The following is a 20,539-nucleotide window of genomic DNA, read 5'->3' as shown; positions in this document are numbered from 1 at the left end:
CAGGGGGGCGGGACAAAGGAAGGATATAAGTGGAGATAGGAAGATAGAGGGAGATCTGGGAAGGAGATGGGGAAGAGAGGGACAGAGGGACTATCTAAAGTTGGAGAAGTCGATGTTCATACCACTTGATGTTCATACCACTGAGTTCATAACTTTCTTTCTATAAGAGAACCTCAGCTAGAGAATTCCATATAGTTTAACTGTTGTATCCATTTTATGGTTTGATGATATGAGGACTGGTAACGGTATCCTTTATCCTGTACAGATATAGGATAAAGGGGATAACGTTTTGTGCAAGATAAAGACCAGTAAAGTCCGATTAAAAATAGTCCAAGGGTCTCCAGTGAGGTAGATGGGAGGTCAGGACCACTCTTTAGCGGTTGAGAGGATGGTTTTGTTGCCCGATTACAGCTGGGATGAAACTGCCCCTGAATATGGGAGGTATACGTTTTCACACTTCTACACCTCTTGTCTGATGGGAGATGGGTGAAGAGGAAGTGACTGGGGTGAGACTGGTCTTTGATTGTCCTGGTGGCCTTGCCGACTTATGGTGAGCTGGCCAGCTTCTTTGTTAAACATTTTGTTTCTCTGTCTTCTGCAGGCACAATGAGGTCATCAAGTTACTGCGACAGACCGGAGCCCATTTCTCGAAGGATGAGATTGTAGACGTGGGAACAAAGTTATGCAGGTAAACTTGTGATGTGCAATGTTGCCCGACTTGCTGAGTGCTTCCAGCATTTTCTGTTCAGATTGAGGAGGAGGAAGAGACATCTTAACCAATGAGTAGTTGTGTAGACTCTGCAAGATGCAACTTGGAGGGTCTGTGTAAGGGGAACAGCAAAGATATATGCAATCTGAAATGTGCAAATCCAAATGCAGAAACAAAGAACTGCAGATGCTGGCCTGTACCACAGATAGATACAAAGTGTTGGAGTAACTCAGCAGGTCAGACAACATCTCTGGAAAAAATCGACGTGACATTTCGGGTCAGGACCCTTCTTCAGACTGACCAGTTGAGATACTCCAGCTCTTTGTGTATATCTTAATGTGCAAATCCAAGCTTGATAATTTTAAGTGCAAATGGAAGGCGAGTTGAGAAAATTACCAATTTGTGGCAGGTGAAGTGAGGACTTGCTTCCTGCTTTTGAAATCAATGTTGATGGCGCAAAATATGTTGTGGAATTCTTCAAAGGCACCCCTACAGTCCAAGGACCCCAACGGACCCCGCCTGCTTTAAAAGCCATTCTAACACTGCTCAAGAAGAGCAAGGTCAGCCGCACTCAATGATTCAGGGCGGCACAGTGGCGCAGAGGTAGAGTTGATGCCGTGCAGCGCCAGAGACCTGTGGTTCGATCCTGACTATGGGTGCTGTCTGCACGGAGTTTGTATGTTCTCCCTGTGACCATGTTGGTTTTCTTTGGGTGCTCTGGTTTCATCCCACACTCCAAAGACGTACAGGTTTGTCGGTTTGTTGGCTTCTGTAAAGATTGTAAATTGTCCCTAGTGTGTAGGATAGTGCTATTGTATGGGCATTGCTGGTCGGCATGGGCCGGAGGGCCTGTTCCCATGCTATATCTCTAAACTAAACTAAAAAGGAAAGTGATAATGAGAATCTTGTAAAGGAAAGAGGACGGGCAGACAGAACCAGATGTAAGAAGAGATCTGTTGGTTGCATGCGGGTAGTAGGTGAATGGCACTTCATTGCATCAGTTTGTTTAGTTTAGAGACACAGCATGGAAACAAGACATTTGGTCCACCAAATCCACATCGACTAAACTAAAAGAAAATCAATGGCGGAAGCGGTCTCGCCACCTCTCCACGTTGTGCCGAACAATTCAGACTGCAGAAACTCGTTCCTCAGGCAATTGTTCATTGACTACAGCCCAGTGTTCAGTGCCATCGTCCCCTCGAAACCCGTTGCCAAAGGGGAACTGTGTGTCTCTGCTCCTCCCTATGTAACTGGATCTTTGACTACCTCATTGGTAGATCTCAAATCAGTACGGACTCGCAACACTTCCTCCTGGCTGACCATAGCACCGGGCATGGTGCTCTACTCTATATACATGACTCCGTCCCCTGCTCTACTCTATATACATGACTCCGTTTTTCATTTTCTATATCATATATGCCATTTTAGTGGCATATCCAGAAATATTCTTGCAAGAGTGTGGGTGCAACTGCTCCCCAAGATCTGTTGATCTTAAAGTTTAGTTTAGTTTAGAGATACAGCACGGAAACACCGAGTCTGTGCCAACAAGCAATACCCGTACACTACACTATCCTGCACGCTAGGAACAATTTACAATTTTACCAAAGCCAATTAACCTACAAATGTGTACAGCTTTGGAGTGTGCAAGGAAACTGGAGCACCCAGGGAAAACCCACACGATCATGGGGAAAACATACAAACTCTACCGCTGCGCCACCGTGGCACCCTTCTAGAGGTTGGTCAACCTCTAAACGCCGAGAGAATTCTTTTCTTTGCAAGTAATTGGTCTATAATTAACTGTGCAGGTATTTCTGTTTCAAAATTGGGTGGTGTTGCAACCAACGCTGAGCAGCAATGATGTGAGAGTTGCCATGGTAGCATCGGGGAAATATTTGTTTACCTGGTTTGCATATGTGCAAAATAGGCCTGTCCATTTTTCTACTGAGCTTTGCCGTTGGTGGATGTGGAGACGTGTGAAGCCTCGTGTATTCTAGTCTAGTTCAGAGAAACAGCATGGAAACAGGCCCTTCGGCCCACTGAGTCCATGCTGACCATTGATCACCCATTCACACCAGTTCTATGTCCTACACAATGGGGGCAATTGACAGAAGCCAATTAACCTGCACCTTTGGGATGTGGGAGGAAACCGGAGCACCTGGAAGACACCCACACGATCACAGGGAGAACGTACAAACTCCTCACAGATAGCACCCATAGTTAGGATCAATCCCAGGTCTGGCGCTGCAACTCTACTGCTGCACTACTGTGCCATATGAATAGTGACCAGAAGGAAGGGGGTGTTCATGACATCTCTCTTGCCCACACCCTCCAGAGCTCCAGTGAAAAACTATCAGTGTAAAGACTAGATATTTTGTGTGGAGTGGAGGTGGAGATTGGGGTGGGATGGAGCTCTTGAATCAATTGGCCTATTGACCCAGGGAATGAGAAATCCTGGTAAAGTTCTGTGATGTCTATTATGACTGCTGCGATGAAAACTATGAATTTTCATCTTAATTTTTACCCTTTAGAATGGTACAGTCCCTCCCTGTTCCAAGTCTCAAAGCAGTGTCTCATTGACTTGACATGTTGCGTGTACAGCAGTAGAACCCCTCCTAAAGAACATAATCTGTAAATCTTGTTGAACCGGCTTTTGTGCTATATTAGTACTGGCCTGCACAATTGTGTCGCAAACTAGAATGTGGCTGCAGGTGTACTCATTCATTTGCATTTGTCTGTTCATTACAGAACCTTTTAAAAAGTATAGTTTAGTTTATTGTCACATGTACCAAGGTACAGTAAAAACCTTTTTTTGCGTGCTATCCAGTCAGCGGAAAGACTATAGATGATTCTAATCTATCCATCCACAGTTTACAGATATTGGGTAAAGGGTATGACGTTTAGTGCAAGACAAAGTCCATTAATGTCCTATTAAATATAACAGTCCAAGTGTCTCCAATGAGATAGATGAGGTCAGGACCGCTCTCTAGTTGGTGAAAGGATGGTTCAGTTGTGAGCTGTTAAACAAACTCTCTTCACTTTACGATCATAAGCTTGCTGGGCAAAGACTCAACTCTGAATAAACTCCCAATCTATATTTTTGATGATCCTATACATCTCTATAAGATCACCCCTCATCCTCCTGTGCTCCAAGGAATAAAATCCTTTCCTGCCCGACCTCTGGCTATTTCTTAGACCTTTAAGTCCTGGCAACATCCTCGTGAATCTTCTCCGCACTCCTTCCATTTTAACAACACGTTGTCATGCTGGAAAGGGTGCAGAGAAGATTTACGAGGATGCCGCCAGAACTCGAGGGCATGAGCTGTAGGGAGAAGTTGAAAAGACTATTCCTTGGAGCACAGGAGAACGAGAGGTGATCTTACAGAGGTGTACAAAATCATAAGAGGAATAGATCGGCTTAACTTAGTTAATAATAATAATAATAATAATAATAATAATAAACATTTATTTTATATAGCGATTTTCCAAGTGCTCAAATACGCTTTACAAAAACAGTCATGACATAAAAACAAACAGACGAACTATCCTGATGGAGAAGCGGCGAACAAATAGCGCCAGCGTCCTCTCACGTCAGGGTCCGGCAGTAGACAAGATCGTCTCTTGCCCAGAATATGGGAATTGAGAACCAGAGGACGTAGGGGAGGGGAAAGATTTATGAGGAATCTGAGGGGTAACGTTTTTACACAAAGGGTGGTGGGTGTGTAGAACGAACTGCCAGTGGAGGTGGATGAGGCAACGTTTAAGAAACATTTAGACAGGTACATGAATAGGATAGGCTTAGAGGGATATAGGCCAAATAGAGGCAGGTGGGACTAGTGTAAAAGGGACATGTTGGTTGGTGTGGGCAAGTTCAGCCGAAGGGCCTGTTTCCATGCTGTATGACTATAACATTCTTCCTATAGCAGGATGACCACAACTGAACATAATACTACAAATATGGCTTCAATAGACAATAGACAATTGGTGCAGGAGTAGGCCATTCGGCCCTTCGAGCCAGCACCGCCATTCAATGTGATCATGGCTGATCATTCTCAATCAGTACCACGTTCCTGCCTTCTCCCCATACCCCCTGACTCCGCTATCCTTAAGAGTTCTATCTAGCTCTCTCTTGAATGCATTCAGAGAATTGGCCTCCACTGCCTTCTGAGGCAGAGAATTCCACAGATTCACAACTCTCTGACTAAAAAAGTTTTTCCTCATCTCTGTGCTAAATGGCCTACACCTTATTCTTAAACTGTGGCCCCTTGTTCTGGACTCCCCCAACATTGGGAATATGTTTCCTGCCTCTAACGTGTTCAACCCCTTAATAATCTTATACGTTTCGATAAGATCCCCTCTCATCCTTCTAAATTCCAGTGTATACAAGCCTAGTCGCTCCAGTCTTTCAACATGTGACAGTCCCGCCATTCCGGGAATTAACCTAGTAAACCTACTCTGCATGCCCTCAATAACAAGAATATCCTTCCTCAAATTTGGAGATCAAAACTGCACACAGTACTCCAGGTGCGGTCTCACTAGGGCCCTGTACAACTGCAGAAAGACCTCTTTGCTCCTATACTCAACTCCTCTTGTTATGAAGGCCAACATTCCATTGGCTTTCTTCACTGCCTGCTGTACCTGCATGCTTCCTTTCAGTGACTGATGCACTAGGACACCCAGATCTCGTTGTAGCTACAACTGAACCTGCTGTAATTTTGCAACTCGCTTCTGATGTGTCTCAGTACATCACAATCACAGGAAAAGGGGATGCAATTAAGCTCAACTGTACAGCGGGCGAGATTTAAGTTGCAAAACTCAAATATGCACTTTATTTTTAACTACATTAGTATCTTTTGATTTATTTGGTTAACTTAAGGATAAGGTGCCTATTTATAACAGTTTAGTGTTTGAAAGTACATTTATCTCATTCAGATTATTTTTTCTGCTTACTTAATTTTAAGTATTCTTTTATTAAAATCACCCAGTAGCTTTTTGGGTAAATGACCCACTGTGGTTGTTGTCGCTAAAAAGGTTTCATGGTGGACTCCTGACCTGTTCTGACTGAGTTGGTCTTTGAGAGGGAAAGATCATGTAGAAAGATCATGTAGAATTCCGATTGTAGAAACCAGGAACTGCAAATGCTGGTTTACAAAAAAAGACAGAGTGCTGGAGTGACTCAGCAGGTCAGGCATCATCTCTGTTGAACGTGCATGGGTGACGTTTTGGGTTGAGACACAATATGCTGGAGTAACTCAGCAGGTCAGCTAGCTTTCTTTCCCCCCATCTTTGCAACCTGTGACTGGTTGCAGAGATGGGGGAAAGAAAGCTGGCTGACCTGCTGAGTTACTCCAGCATATTGTGTCTTCCTACTTCTGATTGTTTTCTAGTGGCCCTCAAATAAAGTGAACGTTCAGTAAAAACAGAATCAGATTAGTTTTGAAGTCAGTGGATTTGCTAGCAGTCAGTTGTTGTCTGGGACTGAACAGGGAAACTAAATATACAACATTTAGGAAAGTGGCTAGTTTGAGTCTTTTATATCAGATACATCTGTGGCTTTATTTTATTAACAAATAAGTTTTTTAATTAACTTCATATGATATCTGCAATTACTGGTTTACATTAATTCAAAACAAAGCGTTTATGATTGTGCTTATTGACTTTATTTACATTTGAATCTGCAATATTGTAAGTATTTTTACTGGTTTAACTTCTCCACTGTAGCTACACTCGTGCCAGCTAAGCAATTATTTTGAGATGTACTTATATTTTGTATGATATGATATTTTAATTCCTGCATCGGTCTGTTATAGTTTGTGTATTTTCTTGAAGTTGTAAATAGGACTCAGAAAACGAATGGTTATAATGAAGTCCTGGGTGGGAAATAGATGACTCTTCGTGTATGTGAAAAGATAGTAGCACATCTTGTTAAAGGAGGTATATGCTGAGGCAAATCCTCTTCACAGGTTTCTCCCTATAACAGCACGTGTGTTATAGCCAAACTATGAAATAGGGAAGAGCCTGTTTTGACATTTTCAATTTGCTTGCTGACTTTGTGGAAAATACTTCTTGGAATTTGGCATTGTCCCAGTGGGATTTTACTCATCTCCTAACACTATGTGGCACTATGTGTGCATCAGATTTCAGTATCTCGGTCAGGATCTTTTCTTTTAAAAAATACATCTCAATTGGGAAGTTTTATCTTTTTAGTTATTTAATCATATACTTTTAACAAGGAACAGAGCCGTGAAATTTAATTGGTAATAGGTGATCCTGACCTTTTTTTAAGACCACAGAAATAGTTACAATTTACCTTTCAGTCTAGATACAGCGCAGAAACAGGCTATTCGGCCCACCGAGTCCGTACCGACCATTGCACCAGTGATTAGCCCGTACACAAGCACAATCCTGCGCACTAGGGACCGTTTACAATTTACAGAAGCCAATTAACCTGCATACCTGTACGTCTTTGGAGTGTAAGAGGAAACCGGAGCACCCAGAGGGAACCTACGCGATCACAGGGAGAACATACAAACTCCGTACAGACTGCACCTGTAGTCAGGATCGAACCTGGGTCTCTAGCGCTGTGAGGCAACAGCTCCACCACTGTGGCACCCAGTGTTCTTTAATCCTCTCCCCACCATTTCAAATCAATTTCTTTCTTGGTTCATTCCCTTTATCAATCGTCTTCGCCTTTGTAGGTGCATTGGTGCTCTGTAAATTGCCCCTAGTGTGTGGGAAATGAATGAGAAAGTGAGATAACATAGAACTAGTGTGTATGGGAGGTCGATGGCTGGCATGAACTTGGTGGGCTGAAGGGCCTGTTTCCCTGCTGTATCACTAAACTAAACCTTGCTGATACAAATGGCCTGGTTTCCCCATAAATGCCAATGAAATAGGTTGAAAATTTACAGCATCTTTTCAAAGGAGTTGTATCTTTTTCATATTCAAACAAGAACAAAATGAAACTGGCCACTCGCAGTAAGAGATATATTGCTTCTGTTTTTCTGCCTATGCAAGAAAAAATGTGAAACGTTGTTTGTTGTAAACAGCCTGGCTGCAAACGGTGATGTGGAAGGATTGGAGACTTGGCAGATCGCTGGGGTGGACTTGGACCAATGCAGCTACGATGGACAAAGTCCTCTGCAAGTTGTAAGCAAACATGTTGAACTGTATTTTGACAGGGACTAGGGGAGAGCCACGTAAAATATTCTTGGAGCTGACATTCCTCCCAAATGTGACGCACATGACCCTTACACATTCTAAGCTGCTGCTCAAAAATAGCCATTGGCACTTTCATGATATGAATCACATTTTTCAGCTGGGTGAAGCTGAGGTGCATGAATGTTTCTGCCTTTGCCTCCAGGCTTTAACTGCTGGGAATGAAGAGGTGGTTACATTCCTTCACGTAAGACTGAAGCCAAACAAACTGGTAAGAGTTTCATGAAGACGGTGATTTCTCAACCCTAATTAAAACCGTTCCAAATTATAATGAAATTCCAAATCGTATCTCTCATCTTAATTCGCCCTTTTAAACCACTAAAGGTGTCGACTTTCTTGTATATGGGGAAAATGCTATGGAACTTGTCTCCATAACTGTTGCAGAGAAGTGCACTAAACAAGAGCAATGCACAATAAGTATGTGCAAGTTGTAGCCCTGTGTACAGTATATTGCTCCACTGGCTCCCCATCCCCCAGAGAATCCAGTACAAAATCCTCCTCATGACCTACAAAGCCCTCCATAACCTGGCCCCATCCTACCTGACTGACCTCCTCCACAGGCACACTCCCACCTGGCACCCTCCGCTCTGCTGCTGCCAACCTCCTGTCCCCCCCCATCCGGACCAAACTCAGATCCTGGTGGGACAGGGCTTTCTCCATCGCTGCTCCCACCCTCTGGAACTCACTACCCCAAACCGTCAGAGACTCCTCCTCACTCACCACATTCAAAACATCACTGAAGTCTCATCTGTTCAGCACTGCCTTCAATCACTGACCGTCACCTCACCTTCTGTCTCCTTTTTCTGTTCGTTTACTTATTTATCTATTTATTTTCTTTTCTATGTTCTAGTAATCCCTGTAAAGCGCCTTTGAGTGTTTGAAAAGCGCTATATAAATGTAATGCATTATTATTATTATTATTATTGCTCCCCTTGGAGATCTTTAGGAAAGCAGATTTTTAGGGAAAGCAGCTGGATCAATTCCAAGCCATGGTAGGGCAACTGTTTCTTGACCTCTGAAGAAGGGTCACCTATCCTTTTTTCTCAAGAGATGGTGCCTGACCCGCTGAGTACCTCCATCACTTTGGCTCTACTTTCAGCTTCCAACAATTTGTAACTAAGAGACGAAAGGACACAACATGCTGGAGTAACTCAGCGGGTCAGGCAGCATCTCTGGATAGCATGGATAGGTGATGTTTCGGGTGTCGGGGCCCTTCTTCAAACTGATTGTAGGAGGAAAAAATAAAGCTGGGAGAGACCAGCTTTCTTTCTCCCCCCCCCCCCCCCCCCCCCCTCCGCCAGTCCACAAACAGTCTGAAGAAGGGTTCTGACCCGAATCGTCACCTATCCATGTTTTCCGGAGATGCTGGAGTTACTCCGGCACTTAAACCAGCATCTGCAGTTGCTTGTTTCTACATGTTATTAAGGGACAGTTAGGTGGTTTTTAAAGATGTTTAAAAACTTCACAGAATGATAAAATATATGTTACAAATGCATGGAGAATGTGGATAGGCATCAAAATCATTCTTAAACGAAAGAAACAAGTTGATAAATCGGACCATATAAAATGCTGTCCTTTGCCTTTTGTTTCCTTCCATTGCCTTGTTTGTTCCCATGTAAAATGTATATTTTTCTTCTTCTTCACTGTGGAACCCTCATCATCTTTTACTGCCGAAAGTGATCGAAAATAAATATTTTCGGAATTTCTCTCTCTTCCTTCACTGCTAGTTATAATTCAGCTCAGTTACGTGAATATTAAATTGACGCCTACTTTTTTATTGACTGGTCTCAAAATTTCTTGGTCCATAATATATGGAAACGTAAATTATGAGTGCCCTGGTTTAAAAGGAAGTGCGCAGAATTCATTGTAGAAGCTGTACGAAATTTCAGTTCATGTCTTCAAGCTTTAGCCTAGCCTCATTCTTTTGAAGAACAAATGGGGTTTTTTCTACATTGCTTTTCTAAACCTTGGGAAAAAGCATTTTAAACGTATATTCATAACATAATTAGCCTAGATGAGTATTGGGTAACTTTTCCTTCAGTCTCCAGATTAATCTGTGGTAGAAGTAGCAGGGAGTGCTCAGTATAAGTACACAATAGTCAGCACTGAATGTTAAACTCGGGTGCCTGTTTAGGAACAAGTAGTCAACCATTTTTACTCTGAATGATTTTACTCCAAAGAGGGTCTACCTTTGTGGGAATGAATTAAATGAGATTGCATGGATAGGGAATACCACTTCCATCAATATAACTTCAAATTGAGCACTTTTAACTAGGCCAAGACGTGTTTGTGTTAGATAGACACAAAGTGCTGGAGTAACTCAACATGTTAGGCAGGGTCTCTGGAGAAAAGGGATAGGTAATGTTTTGGGTTGGGACCCTTCAGACTGAATTAGTAGTAGATGAGCGATATGTAATTAGTTTAGTTTAGAGATACAGCCCCAACGGCCCACTGAGCCCATGCCGACCAGCAATCGCCCTTACATTAGTTCTATCCAAAACACCATAGGGACAGTTTACAGAAGCCAATTAACGGCCAATTGAAGAAGGGTCCTGACCCGAAACGTCGCCCATCTTTTTTTCTCCAGAGATGCTGCTTGACCTGCTGAGTTACTCCAGCACTTTGTGTCTACCTTTTGTATCATCCAGCATCTGCAGTTCTTTGTTTCTACGTTTTCTGTTTGTGTCATTTTGGTTTGAAAATGCGACTATTATCTTAATTCTTGGGTGCAATCTGATAAATCAGAAAGATGACTGACTTTTCTTTTGTCGTTTATGCTTGATTACGAAGCTACTAATTTCATGCCAATCAGGAGCAGCCAATCCAAAGACACGAAGAGCATGTTTTTCTGTGTTGATGTGATTACAGGATCTGTGGTTTGAGCTGCAAGTCAGGACAAACCTGATCAGCATGATGCTTTCAAAATCTAATTATGGCCCAACCCAATTGTAGAATTGCCGAGAGATCCTTAACAACCTATTGCATTCTTCCTGAATCTAGGGTGGATGATGTGTGATTTGGAGGTTGGTGGTGAAGTCTTGCTTTGCCAATCAGGAACTTTTCCAGACTGCAATGATCATAATTTTTCTCTTGAAATGTCCTTTGCTTTTGTGGAGAAAATGCTTGAAATAATTAGCTCTATGTAATTAGCTTAGTGTAGAGATACAGCCTTGAAACAGGCCCTTCAGTCCACCGAGTCCACGCCGACCATCCATCACCGCATACCCTTGTTCTATTCTACACACCAGGGGCTATTAACAGAAGCCAAATAACAGTCTGAAGAACGGACCTGACCCGAAACGTCACCAATCCTTTTTTTCCTGAGATGCTGCCTGTGAGATTCTGTCTCACTACGTACAAACCCCCTGCACATCTTTGGAATGTGGGAGAAAACTGGAGCACCCAGAGAAAACCCATGTGATCAAGGGAGAATGTACAAACTCCGTACAGAGAGGACCCTTAGTCAGGATCGAACCTGGGTCTCTGGTGTTGTAAGGCAGCAACTCTACCACTGGGCCACATATGATACTTTATATCAGATGCAAATATAAGGAGTTGAGTGAGGTAGACTTCAAAACAAAAAAATTTGTTCACTGGTCATTATCTTGTTGAATAACTTTGCAAATGGTACTTGGGGGAAATTAAATCCTTCCTCAGTATCCACAATGTTTGCAAAAGACTATATTAGCATTTAATATCTCAACATGTAAACAGCCACACAGTTTATTAGTCAGAAACTTCCCTAATTTTAGATAAAGTAACTAGTTTTTTGTATTCAAAAGCTTCAAAGAACTCTGAAGTTGTCTTAATGTTTTTGCAAACATCCTGTTTCTATTGAAAGCAGTAAAGTAATTGTTTAATCAAATCGTTATCTAGTTAGTAATTATTTAAACATTTACGGTGAAACGAGAGGAAAAACTCTTGAAACAGATGAGGACAGCAATAACAGACTCTGGCAGCTGGTTTGGATCGTTTTGTCTATATCTTTTTTTTTTGCTTTATCTGCATACTGCTCCTGGCATCCACAATACTTAAGGCATTCAAGATTGTAATGCATATAAATTGGGTTATTAAGGAGTTATATTGAAGCAAATGGGTTTGTATTTAGAAGTTTAAAAGAAAAGCAATGAAGAAATTTTGAACGTATGTGTACACAACTATCATCATTTCAAATATCAAAGTAGAAAGGAGATAGTTTAGAGATACAGCACAGAAACAGGCCCTTCGGCCCAATGATTCAGCACCAACCTGCAATCCCCGGACACTAGCACTATCCCACACATTAGGGATGATTTACAGAAGCCAATTAACCTGCAAACCTGTGCGTCTTTGGAGTGTGGGAGGAAATTGGAGCACCCAGAGTAAACCCACGTTGTCACAGGGAGAACACACAAACTCCACACAGACAGCACCCATTGTCATGATTGAACCCAGGTCTCTGGCGCTGTAAGGCAGTAACTCTACCGCTGCGCCACTGTACATAGCACAGATTTAATAAGATGGCATCCAGAGCAAGGAGCATAGGTTTGAATAAGTGTGGCAAGTTTGAGCTTAACCAAAACGATTATGGAGTAACCTAATAAAAGTCTCAAATTATGATGCTAATTTGTGTTTGTTCCCATTGCCAGGAAAAGTGTAAAATGAAGTTTGTAAGATTCTATTTGCAAAGAGGATGGTTGTAATTTAATAGACACAAAATGCTGGAGTAACTCAGCAGGTCAGTCAGCTTCTCTAGAGAAAATGATTATGTGACTTTTTTGGGGGGGGGGGGGGGGACACAAAAAGCCATTTATGTTCTTCAGAGGTGCTGCCTGAACCGCTGAATGTGTCTATTTTCAGTGTTCCCTTTGGTATTAACCAGCATAAGCAATTCCTTGTTCTCACACCCTCGTTGCAATTTGATCGTCACTTTGGAATTGAAAACTTTAATTTATTCAAGAAGGGAACATTTTAAAAAAATGGAGAAGCTAGTAAAACAATGGGGTAGAACTTGATATCGAGGGCTGAATACCCCATCTGTGATGAAGCATTTCCATAAAGTCAATAGTCAATAGTCGTTTATTTGTCACATACACATAAATGTGTAGTGAAATGAAACATTACCCGCAGTTGAAACATTAAGACCAATAAGAATAATCAATAAAAATGCAATAACACATACAATCACACACTAACACCAAACAAAAAGAAACATCCATCACAGTGAGTCTCCTCCAGTCCCTTCTCACTGTGATGGAAGGCCACAATGTCTTTTCTCTTCCCCTGCCGTCTTCTCCCGCGGTCAGGCTGTTGAAGTTGCCACGTCGGGGCGGTCGGGGCTCCCGACATTGGAGCGCCGCGCCGGACGGTGAAAGGTCCGCGGCGGGCCGACCCAAGCCCCGCGATTCGGGGCGGGCGAACACGCTGCCTCTGCCGCTGCCAGAGCTCCCGATGTCGGCCCCCACCCAGGGGCTGCGGGCTTCCGACGTCCACGCGGCCCGCACCGGAGCCTCCGGAGATGAGTCGCAGCCGCTCCCGCAGCATCCGCAGGCAGCCAGCGCCGCAGGTGGTGAATCCGGGCCGCGGGCTCTGCGAACCAGAGCCCCAGGTGGTCCCAGGTGCATGGCCGGTGGTAGGCCGCAACGGGAACGGTGACACGACACAGAAACAAAGGTCGCGTCTCCGTTCGGGAGAGAGAATTTTTTACAGTTCCCCTTCCCTCCCACCCCCTCCCCCCCACATAACATACAAACACTACACCATATTAAAACTACAACTCATACAAAAACAACAAAAAACACAAAAGACAGACGGACTGCAGGCAAGCCGCAGCTGCGACGGCAATAGGGCACAGTGCCCTAAGTGTGGAAATAGGGCACAGTAAATGAACTGCGATCAGTTTGCAATGTGGCAGATGTAGCCAGGTGGGAGGGAGGGGTGGGTGAAGGTGGAGTTGCCGGCCGGTGGGTGGTAGAAGGGGTACAAAGGCTAAGGCTTTGTTAATCTTTTGTTCGTCTTTTTGTTAAAATGCTAATCTGGTAAATCAGGGAAGTGATAATGGGGAGATTTGACAAGGTGAGGCCCAATGCAAATTGGAGGAACAGCACCTCATATTTCGCTTAGGCATCTCACTCCCCAACAATATGATTATTGACTTCTCTAACTTCATATCATATCATATCATATATATACAGCGCGGAAACAGGCCTTTTCGGCCCACCAAGTCCGCGCTGCCCAGCGATCCCCGTACATTAACACTATCCTACACCCACTAGGGACAATTTTTACATTTACCCAGCCAATTAACCTACAAACCTGTACGTCTTTGGAGTGTGGGAGGAAACCCACGCAGGTCACGGGGAGAACGTACAAACTCCTTACAGTGCAGCACCCGTAGTCAGGATCGAACCTGAGTCTCCGGCGCTGCATTCGCTGTAAAGCAGCAACTCTACCGCTGCGCTACCGTGCCGCCCCTTAGTAACCCTTGCTTTCTCTTTCTCTCCATTCCTCCCCTTCCCAGTTCTCCAACCAATCTGACTATCCCCCTGATTACTTTTGATCTCTGTTTGCTTTGTTGTCACCTCCTAGCTAATAATGATCTATTCTACATTTTCTTTGAACCTCATCTCTTTTGATCTCTTACACTTCCTTTTCTCTGAGACTCCCTCTCCCCTGACTCTCAGTCTGTAGAAGGGTCTTGTCCCGAAACATCACCCATTCCTTCCATCCAGAGATGTTGCCTGTCCTGCTGAGTTACTCCAGCATATTGTGTCTATCTAAAATGATGATGGGAATATTTAAAGAAGTGATGAAAGGCAGACAGAACCAAATGAAGGAGGGGAACTGATAGTTTAGTATAGAGACTCAGCCCTTCAGTCCATGCCGACCAATGATCACCCCTTCACACTAGTTAGGAAAAGGACTACTTTATTGTCACATGTGACCAGGCACGGTGAGATTCTTTGCTTGCATACACAATGTAAACAAATAGCAGCCACCTATGGCGCTGACAAAGTTACAAAGCACGCCGGCTCTCCCTTTGGCCCCCAACCCCCGCTCTCCAGCGGTTCCCCCACGCCGGGTCCCCATTGCCCTTTGTCCCCCCCCCCCCCCCGTCCCCCATTGGGGAGAGACCCCTCTCCCCTCATGGCAGTCCCCCCCACGCCGCGTCCTCCACTGTTCTTCCCCTCACAGCGGTTCCCCCACGCCGCGTCCTCCACTGTTCTTCTCCCCACAGCGGTCCCCCCACACTAGGTCCTCCATTGTTCATCCCCTCCCCACTCTCATCGACCATAGGTCGACCCGCGAGGCACACAGGTCGACCCGCCATTGCAAGGCTTCACCACCGCCGAGGCCCCATCATCACAAGGTTTTACCTGCTACCGCCGCCGAGGCCTTGCCGCTGTCGACGCCCCATTTCACGCCTCCGTGGTGCCGACCCGGGCCCCAGCCGTGGGCTCCGTCAGCCACTCCGCCAACCCGGACTTCGACGCGTGAGGCCCCGGTCGGGCCCCGACCTGAGCTTCTACACGGCGATCTGGGAGGCATCGAGACGGCGGTGCCTCAATAAAGGCCTCTGGCTGAGTTCCCATTAGTTCCACATTATCCCACTTTCTTATCTACTTCCTGCATGCTAGGGGCAATTTACAGAGGCCTGATTAACCTACAAACCCTGCATGTCTTTGGGATGTGGGAGGAAACCAGAGAACCTGGAGGAAATCCACGCAATCACAGGGAAGACGTGCAAACCCCACATACAGATAGCTCCCAGGGTCAGGATCGAACCCAGCACTCTGCCGCTGAGGCAGCAGCTCTACCCGCTGTGCCTCCCCACGGAGACTTCACTGATACTTGCTGAAGCCAGCACTGAAGCCAGTGCTTGATTCTCCAAAGACTTTGTCCTCGGGGATTTTAGCTCATGTGAGATTACCAGGTATTATTCTGGACTAAAATTAAATCTTTATGAATTTAACGAGTCTGTCAAACTCACCTTCACGCCAGGAAATATCTGGCATCTGTAGTTATATTATCAAATACGCAGCAATCTGCAAATGTACTCAATCCCCAAATAGGGGGCATTGTCACAAAACACTTTCAGAAAATTGGTCCAAACTGTCAAGGCTGTTTGATTTCAAATGCTGTCAATTAATTCAGAAGATTTTAAAGAAAATTTAGAGTCATAGTCATACAGCGAGGAAACAGGCCCTTTGGCCCAACTTGCCCATGCAGACCAACATGCCACATCTACACTAGTCCAATCTGCCTTCGAATGGCCCATCTAAACATACCCCGTCCATGTGCATGTCTAATTGTTTCTTAAACATTAGAAACATAGAAAATTGGTGCAGGAGGAGGCCATTTGGCCCTTCGTGCCAGCACCGCCATTCAATATGATCATGGCTGATCATCCAAAATCAGTACCCCGTTACGGCTTTTTCCCCATATCCCATCATTCCCTTAGGCAAAAGAGCTAAATCTAACTGTCTTGAAATTGTTAAAATCAAGTTTACGGCTTGAGCATTTTCTCACTGAACATCACAAAAGTAACCCTTCCCTTGATTGCCTTAATGCCATCGTGTATGGGATGGAAGTCAGCCTGCAGGTTAGTCGTGCCTTCTGTTGCAGCATTGTTTTGTGTGCTACAGAGCAGCCCGCCCGGTTACTGGATTCGATGAACTGCAATATTTTTCTGCGCTATTTTATGGTACTGTAATTGAACACGAACAGGTAAGGGAGAGAATGGTTTAGAAATTAGAAGATGCAATGCAGAAATCAATTATTAATAGAAGTTTGGTGTGAGTCAGTCACAATGATGACTGTTTCTGGGACATCTCTCACGTTCAGGAAAAGCAAGCATTTCCTGGTGTGAGTCAGACAAATCATGCATCAACTGATTGTTTTATATCTGGCGCTTTGTGTGCACCATTTCCATCTTTACCCACTATTTTTGAGCCACTTCCTTGCTTAGTCCATGTTCTCCAGAGATGCTGCCTGACCTGCTGAGTTCCTCCAGCACTTTGTGCGACCTTTCATGTGTTAACCAGCATCTGCAGTTCTTTGTTTCTACATTTGGTCACCGTGATTCCCTGATTTCCCCCAGTGCCCAATGTGTAGCCACTCTTTCCAAGCCCACTGTGGTTATGATCCTATTCAACAAACACCCCTCAGGCCCATGCTGGATTAGTGGCTTAGCATGTGACCCTCTTCCCCTCCCTTCTCCCTGTCTTTACCCCCCCAAAAAATAAAGTCTTGGCCCCAGGTGGTCCATTTTCCTCCTAGCCTTGTGGAGAACGAGAAGGAAAATGTGCAGCCACCATTCAAGAGGTGATGAAGTCTGCAGCAGGACCCCATGACTGAAATGGTCTTTGGGCATGCCTGCAAAGATCATATAGCCATTCATGCCAAACAAGTAGAGTTAGACAACAGACAATAGGTGCAGGAGGAGGCCATTCGGCCCTTCGAGCCAGCACCGTCATTCAATGTGATCATGGCTGATCATTCTCAATCAGTACCCCGTTCCTGCCTTCTCCCCATACCCCCTGACTCCGCTATCCTTAAAAGCTCTATCTAGCTTAATGATTCTATATTACTGTCCAGTTACACTTTATCTTTCCACAAGAGCCCCAGAGGATGATGTACATCCTAGTATGATCGATGCATAAACCCCCTTTACCCAACTAATTTTAGTTTGTTAGAAGCAGAATTTATACATTCATTATTGTAACTGAAGATTTACAGATGCTTATCATTTTGCATTAGTTTTATTGAACTTTTATAATCTCAGGAAAGTGACATTTTGGCGAATTTTGTTTTCTTTTTCCAGCTGTGGGAATGACTTCAGTACAGTCTGCCGTCGTCTGATCATGGGATGGACGTGTGCTCTGGAGTGTTGTGGAAGTAAACGTGAACCTGTGAGATGCGATTGAAAATATTCAGTGGATTTTATATTGCTAAAGTTTTCCTTTTTTATTAAATAGATGTCGCGCAAAACTTTTAATGCAACAATGATCATATTTTGGATGACAAATGGATTTTTTTTTAAAGCAAGTAATTTGAACCAGTGGGTGGACAGGGCACCACTGGAGTTTACACCAAAGATAGACACAAAGTGCTGGAGTAACTCAGCGGCTCAAGCAGCATCTCTGGAGAAAAGGGCTGGGTGATATTTTGGGTCGGGACCCTTCTTCAGAGTCCCGACCCCACACGTCACCCATCCTTTTTCTCCAGAGGTCTACCTAACCCACGGAGTTACTCCAGCACTTTGTGTCTATCTTTGGTATAAACCAGCATCAGCACCTTGTTTCTGCACCACTGGAGTTCGTAGGGTCTGGTCTCTGCCACTTAGGTGAACATTGTAAGATCCATTGATGGGAGTATTTATTTTTATGTATCATTCACCCACCACCCCTTTCATGGAACAGCAGGGGGGGAAATTATTGATCCAATGGGGTTATGGACATTTTTTTTGCCATTGCTCAAACTCTGTGCTTGGAGAATTGATCTACACTCGTTGAACATTGTGCTTCATTCAGATATTTTACTACTAGATTTGTGTTTAACTGACTGTTGATGTAATAGAAGTGGCAATCTCATGGTGGGCTAAAATTGATTTCATCCATGCCGATTATGTCCGTTAGCATCACCTGAGAATACTGCCTTGCTCCCACTTTCATTACTCATCACCTTATGCCGCTGAGGAATGCACTTTTGCAATCTATTCCGTCCACCTGATCTGCATTTGTACGTCCAAATTTCATTCCTTTGTGCATAATGAGGACCATTTCCAAAAGTAAAGAAGGACACAGGGTGCTGGAGCAACTCAGCGGGTCTGGCAGCGTCTCTGGAGAACATGGATAGGTAACATTTCGAGTTGGGTGGGGTGGGGGAGGGGAACATGCCCTGCACATCTGCATTAAACTTTTCCCCTTCCCAGTTATCCTAGGCAATGGATAAAAAAATAAATAGTTGGGGCATATTGGGTGTGGCAATACACTACTGGACTGTTTGTAGGAAAAGAGTTTCATTGTGTGTTTGCACTTTGTACATATGACAATAAAAGCACCATTGAAACCAAACTTCTGGCCAAGAATGTTAAGGAATGCAGCTCCACCCTACCAATGCAGTTTATCTAATCTATTGTTTCATACTTGTCCTCTATAATATTGGTCTGAAAATTATTGCAAATGGTGTATTCCCATGGTAGAATTCTATCACATGCTCATTACATTTTAATATTTATATGTTCTAGGATTATTGTTAATGTGACAAACATTCCCCCCAACTAGCATTGTGCTTTGCCTAGCAGAACGTGTCCTCCCACTCTATAACTTTTCTTTTTATTCCTCTCACTTCAAGTCAAAGGAGTAGCCTTATATGGGCCCGAGCTATGCCTGTCTTTTCACTGGCTGTGCTGGACACATTTTTCAAAACAAGCCCTCAACTTTTTCCTCCACTTCATCACCAATTGGGGCTACCTTCTGCGACCATGCAGAACTCCTCGATTTCATCATCTTCACCACCCTGCCCCTGTTTGGACCATGTATGACATCTTTCTTCCCTTAAACAAAAAAACCCCAAAGTGCTGGAGAAACTCAGGGGGGTCAGGCAGCATCTGTGGGGATAATGGACCTCATCTCATCTCTCAGTTATTTCCTCTCATCTCCAGCCTGAAGAAGGGAACTGGCCCAAAAAGTGGTCTGACTATTTCCCTCCACAGATGTTGCATGACCTGCTGTTCCTCCACCAGTCTTTCTGCTGAGGTTTCCATCATGTGCAGTTCTTTGTCTTCATTTTATTTACTCCTTCATCTCCATTAGAAGTTATTACTCCACGTAATATACTTTTCAAAATTCCGTGAATAAGTGAAACCCTTTTCTCTTGATCTTTAAATTCATTTACCTCTGGAGAGCTTGGATTGTATTGGTATTGCTTCATTTTAGAAAATCCTATGAGATTTATCAGGCTACTCTTTACTTAGCTAAGGATATAAATGTGCTTTTTGTCTTGAGATTACACTGAGCCATTTTAATGTTTATCTGCAAGGTTGAACATTATTCTTATATTTGTATGTCATTTTGCTCGTTTGATTTTTCTTGTTTGCTTGACAAAATGTTAAATAAAATGCTTTTGAAAACAACACTTTTTTATGTCTCTGCATTTGCTGCTAGTGAGAATTTAACTGTTCCATTTGGGACATATATTAAAACACTCTTGACTTGACGCCTTGATCCATATTATTGCATGTCAATTTTAAGAAATTAGATTTCCTTCAGGATTTGTTAACTTATCCATTGAATGATATTTTAAATTCCATGAGTGATCAATGTTTTGAATTAATGTGGCACAGGGTTATACAGGCCCACCGCCAATCTTCCTGCAACTGGATGGTCCAGCATCTCCTATAATCTGGACAAAATTACAAGTGTGCACTTGAAATCCCCCATCTCACCCAGAAGTCCCCCCGAAAATGTGGCACCTAGGCCGGGTGAGATGGCCGATCTAGACCTCATCGGACTTCCGCGATCGATCAGTAGGTCAAATTTGCCCCCTGCGGCCGGGGCCCTGGAGCCCCAGCCTGGCCGGAGCCGGCAGATCTGTTCCTTTAGGAAACTTCCAAGGCTGCCTTTATGGGCCGGT

General features: G+C 44.0%; 1 protein-coding gene across 2 annotated transcripts in view; it reads left to right on the top strand.

Annotated features, from left to right (window-relative positions):
* aspg (asparaginase homolog (S. cerevisiae)) overlaps positions 1-20,021 on the top strand; it is a 76,204-nt gene extending 56,183 nt beyond the window's left edge. The window contains exons 13-16 of one of the 2 annotated variants that reach the window (XM_078406479.1): positions 602-688; positions 7,756-7,855; positions 8,070-8,135; positions 17,727-20,021. In XM_078406479.1, coding sequence (XP_078262605.1) covers positions 602-688; positions 7,756-7,855; positions 8,070-8,135; positions 17,727-17,738 — 265 coding nt within the window. In that variant the 3' untranslated portion in view covers positions 17,739-20,021. The remainder of the gene's footprint in view (positions 1-601; positions 689-7,755; positions 7,856-8,069; positions 8,136-17,726) is intronic. The other variant, XM_078406480.1, reaches the window with a different exon arrangement.
* The last annotated feature ends 518 nt before the right edge of the window (positions 20,022-20,539 follow it).

This window comes from Rhinoraja longicauda, chromosome 10, assembly GCF_053455715.1.
Source record: "Rhinoraja longicauda isolate Sanriku21f chromosome 10, sRhiLon1.1, whole genome shotgun sequence".
In the NCBI taxonomy this organism is placed as follows: Eukaryota; Metazoa; Chordata; class Chondrichthyes; order Rajiformes; family Arhynchobatidae; genus Rhinoraja; species Rhinoraja longicauda.
The sequence above is the reverse complement of the archived record's forward strand: the minus strand, read 5'-3'. Positions and strand labels throughout refer to the sequence as shown.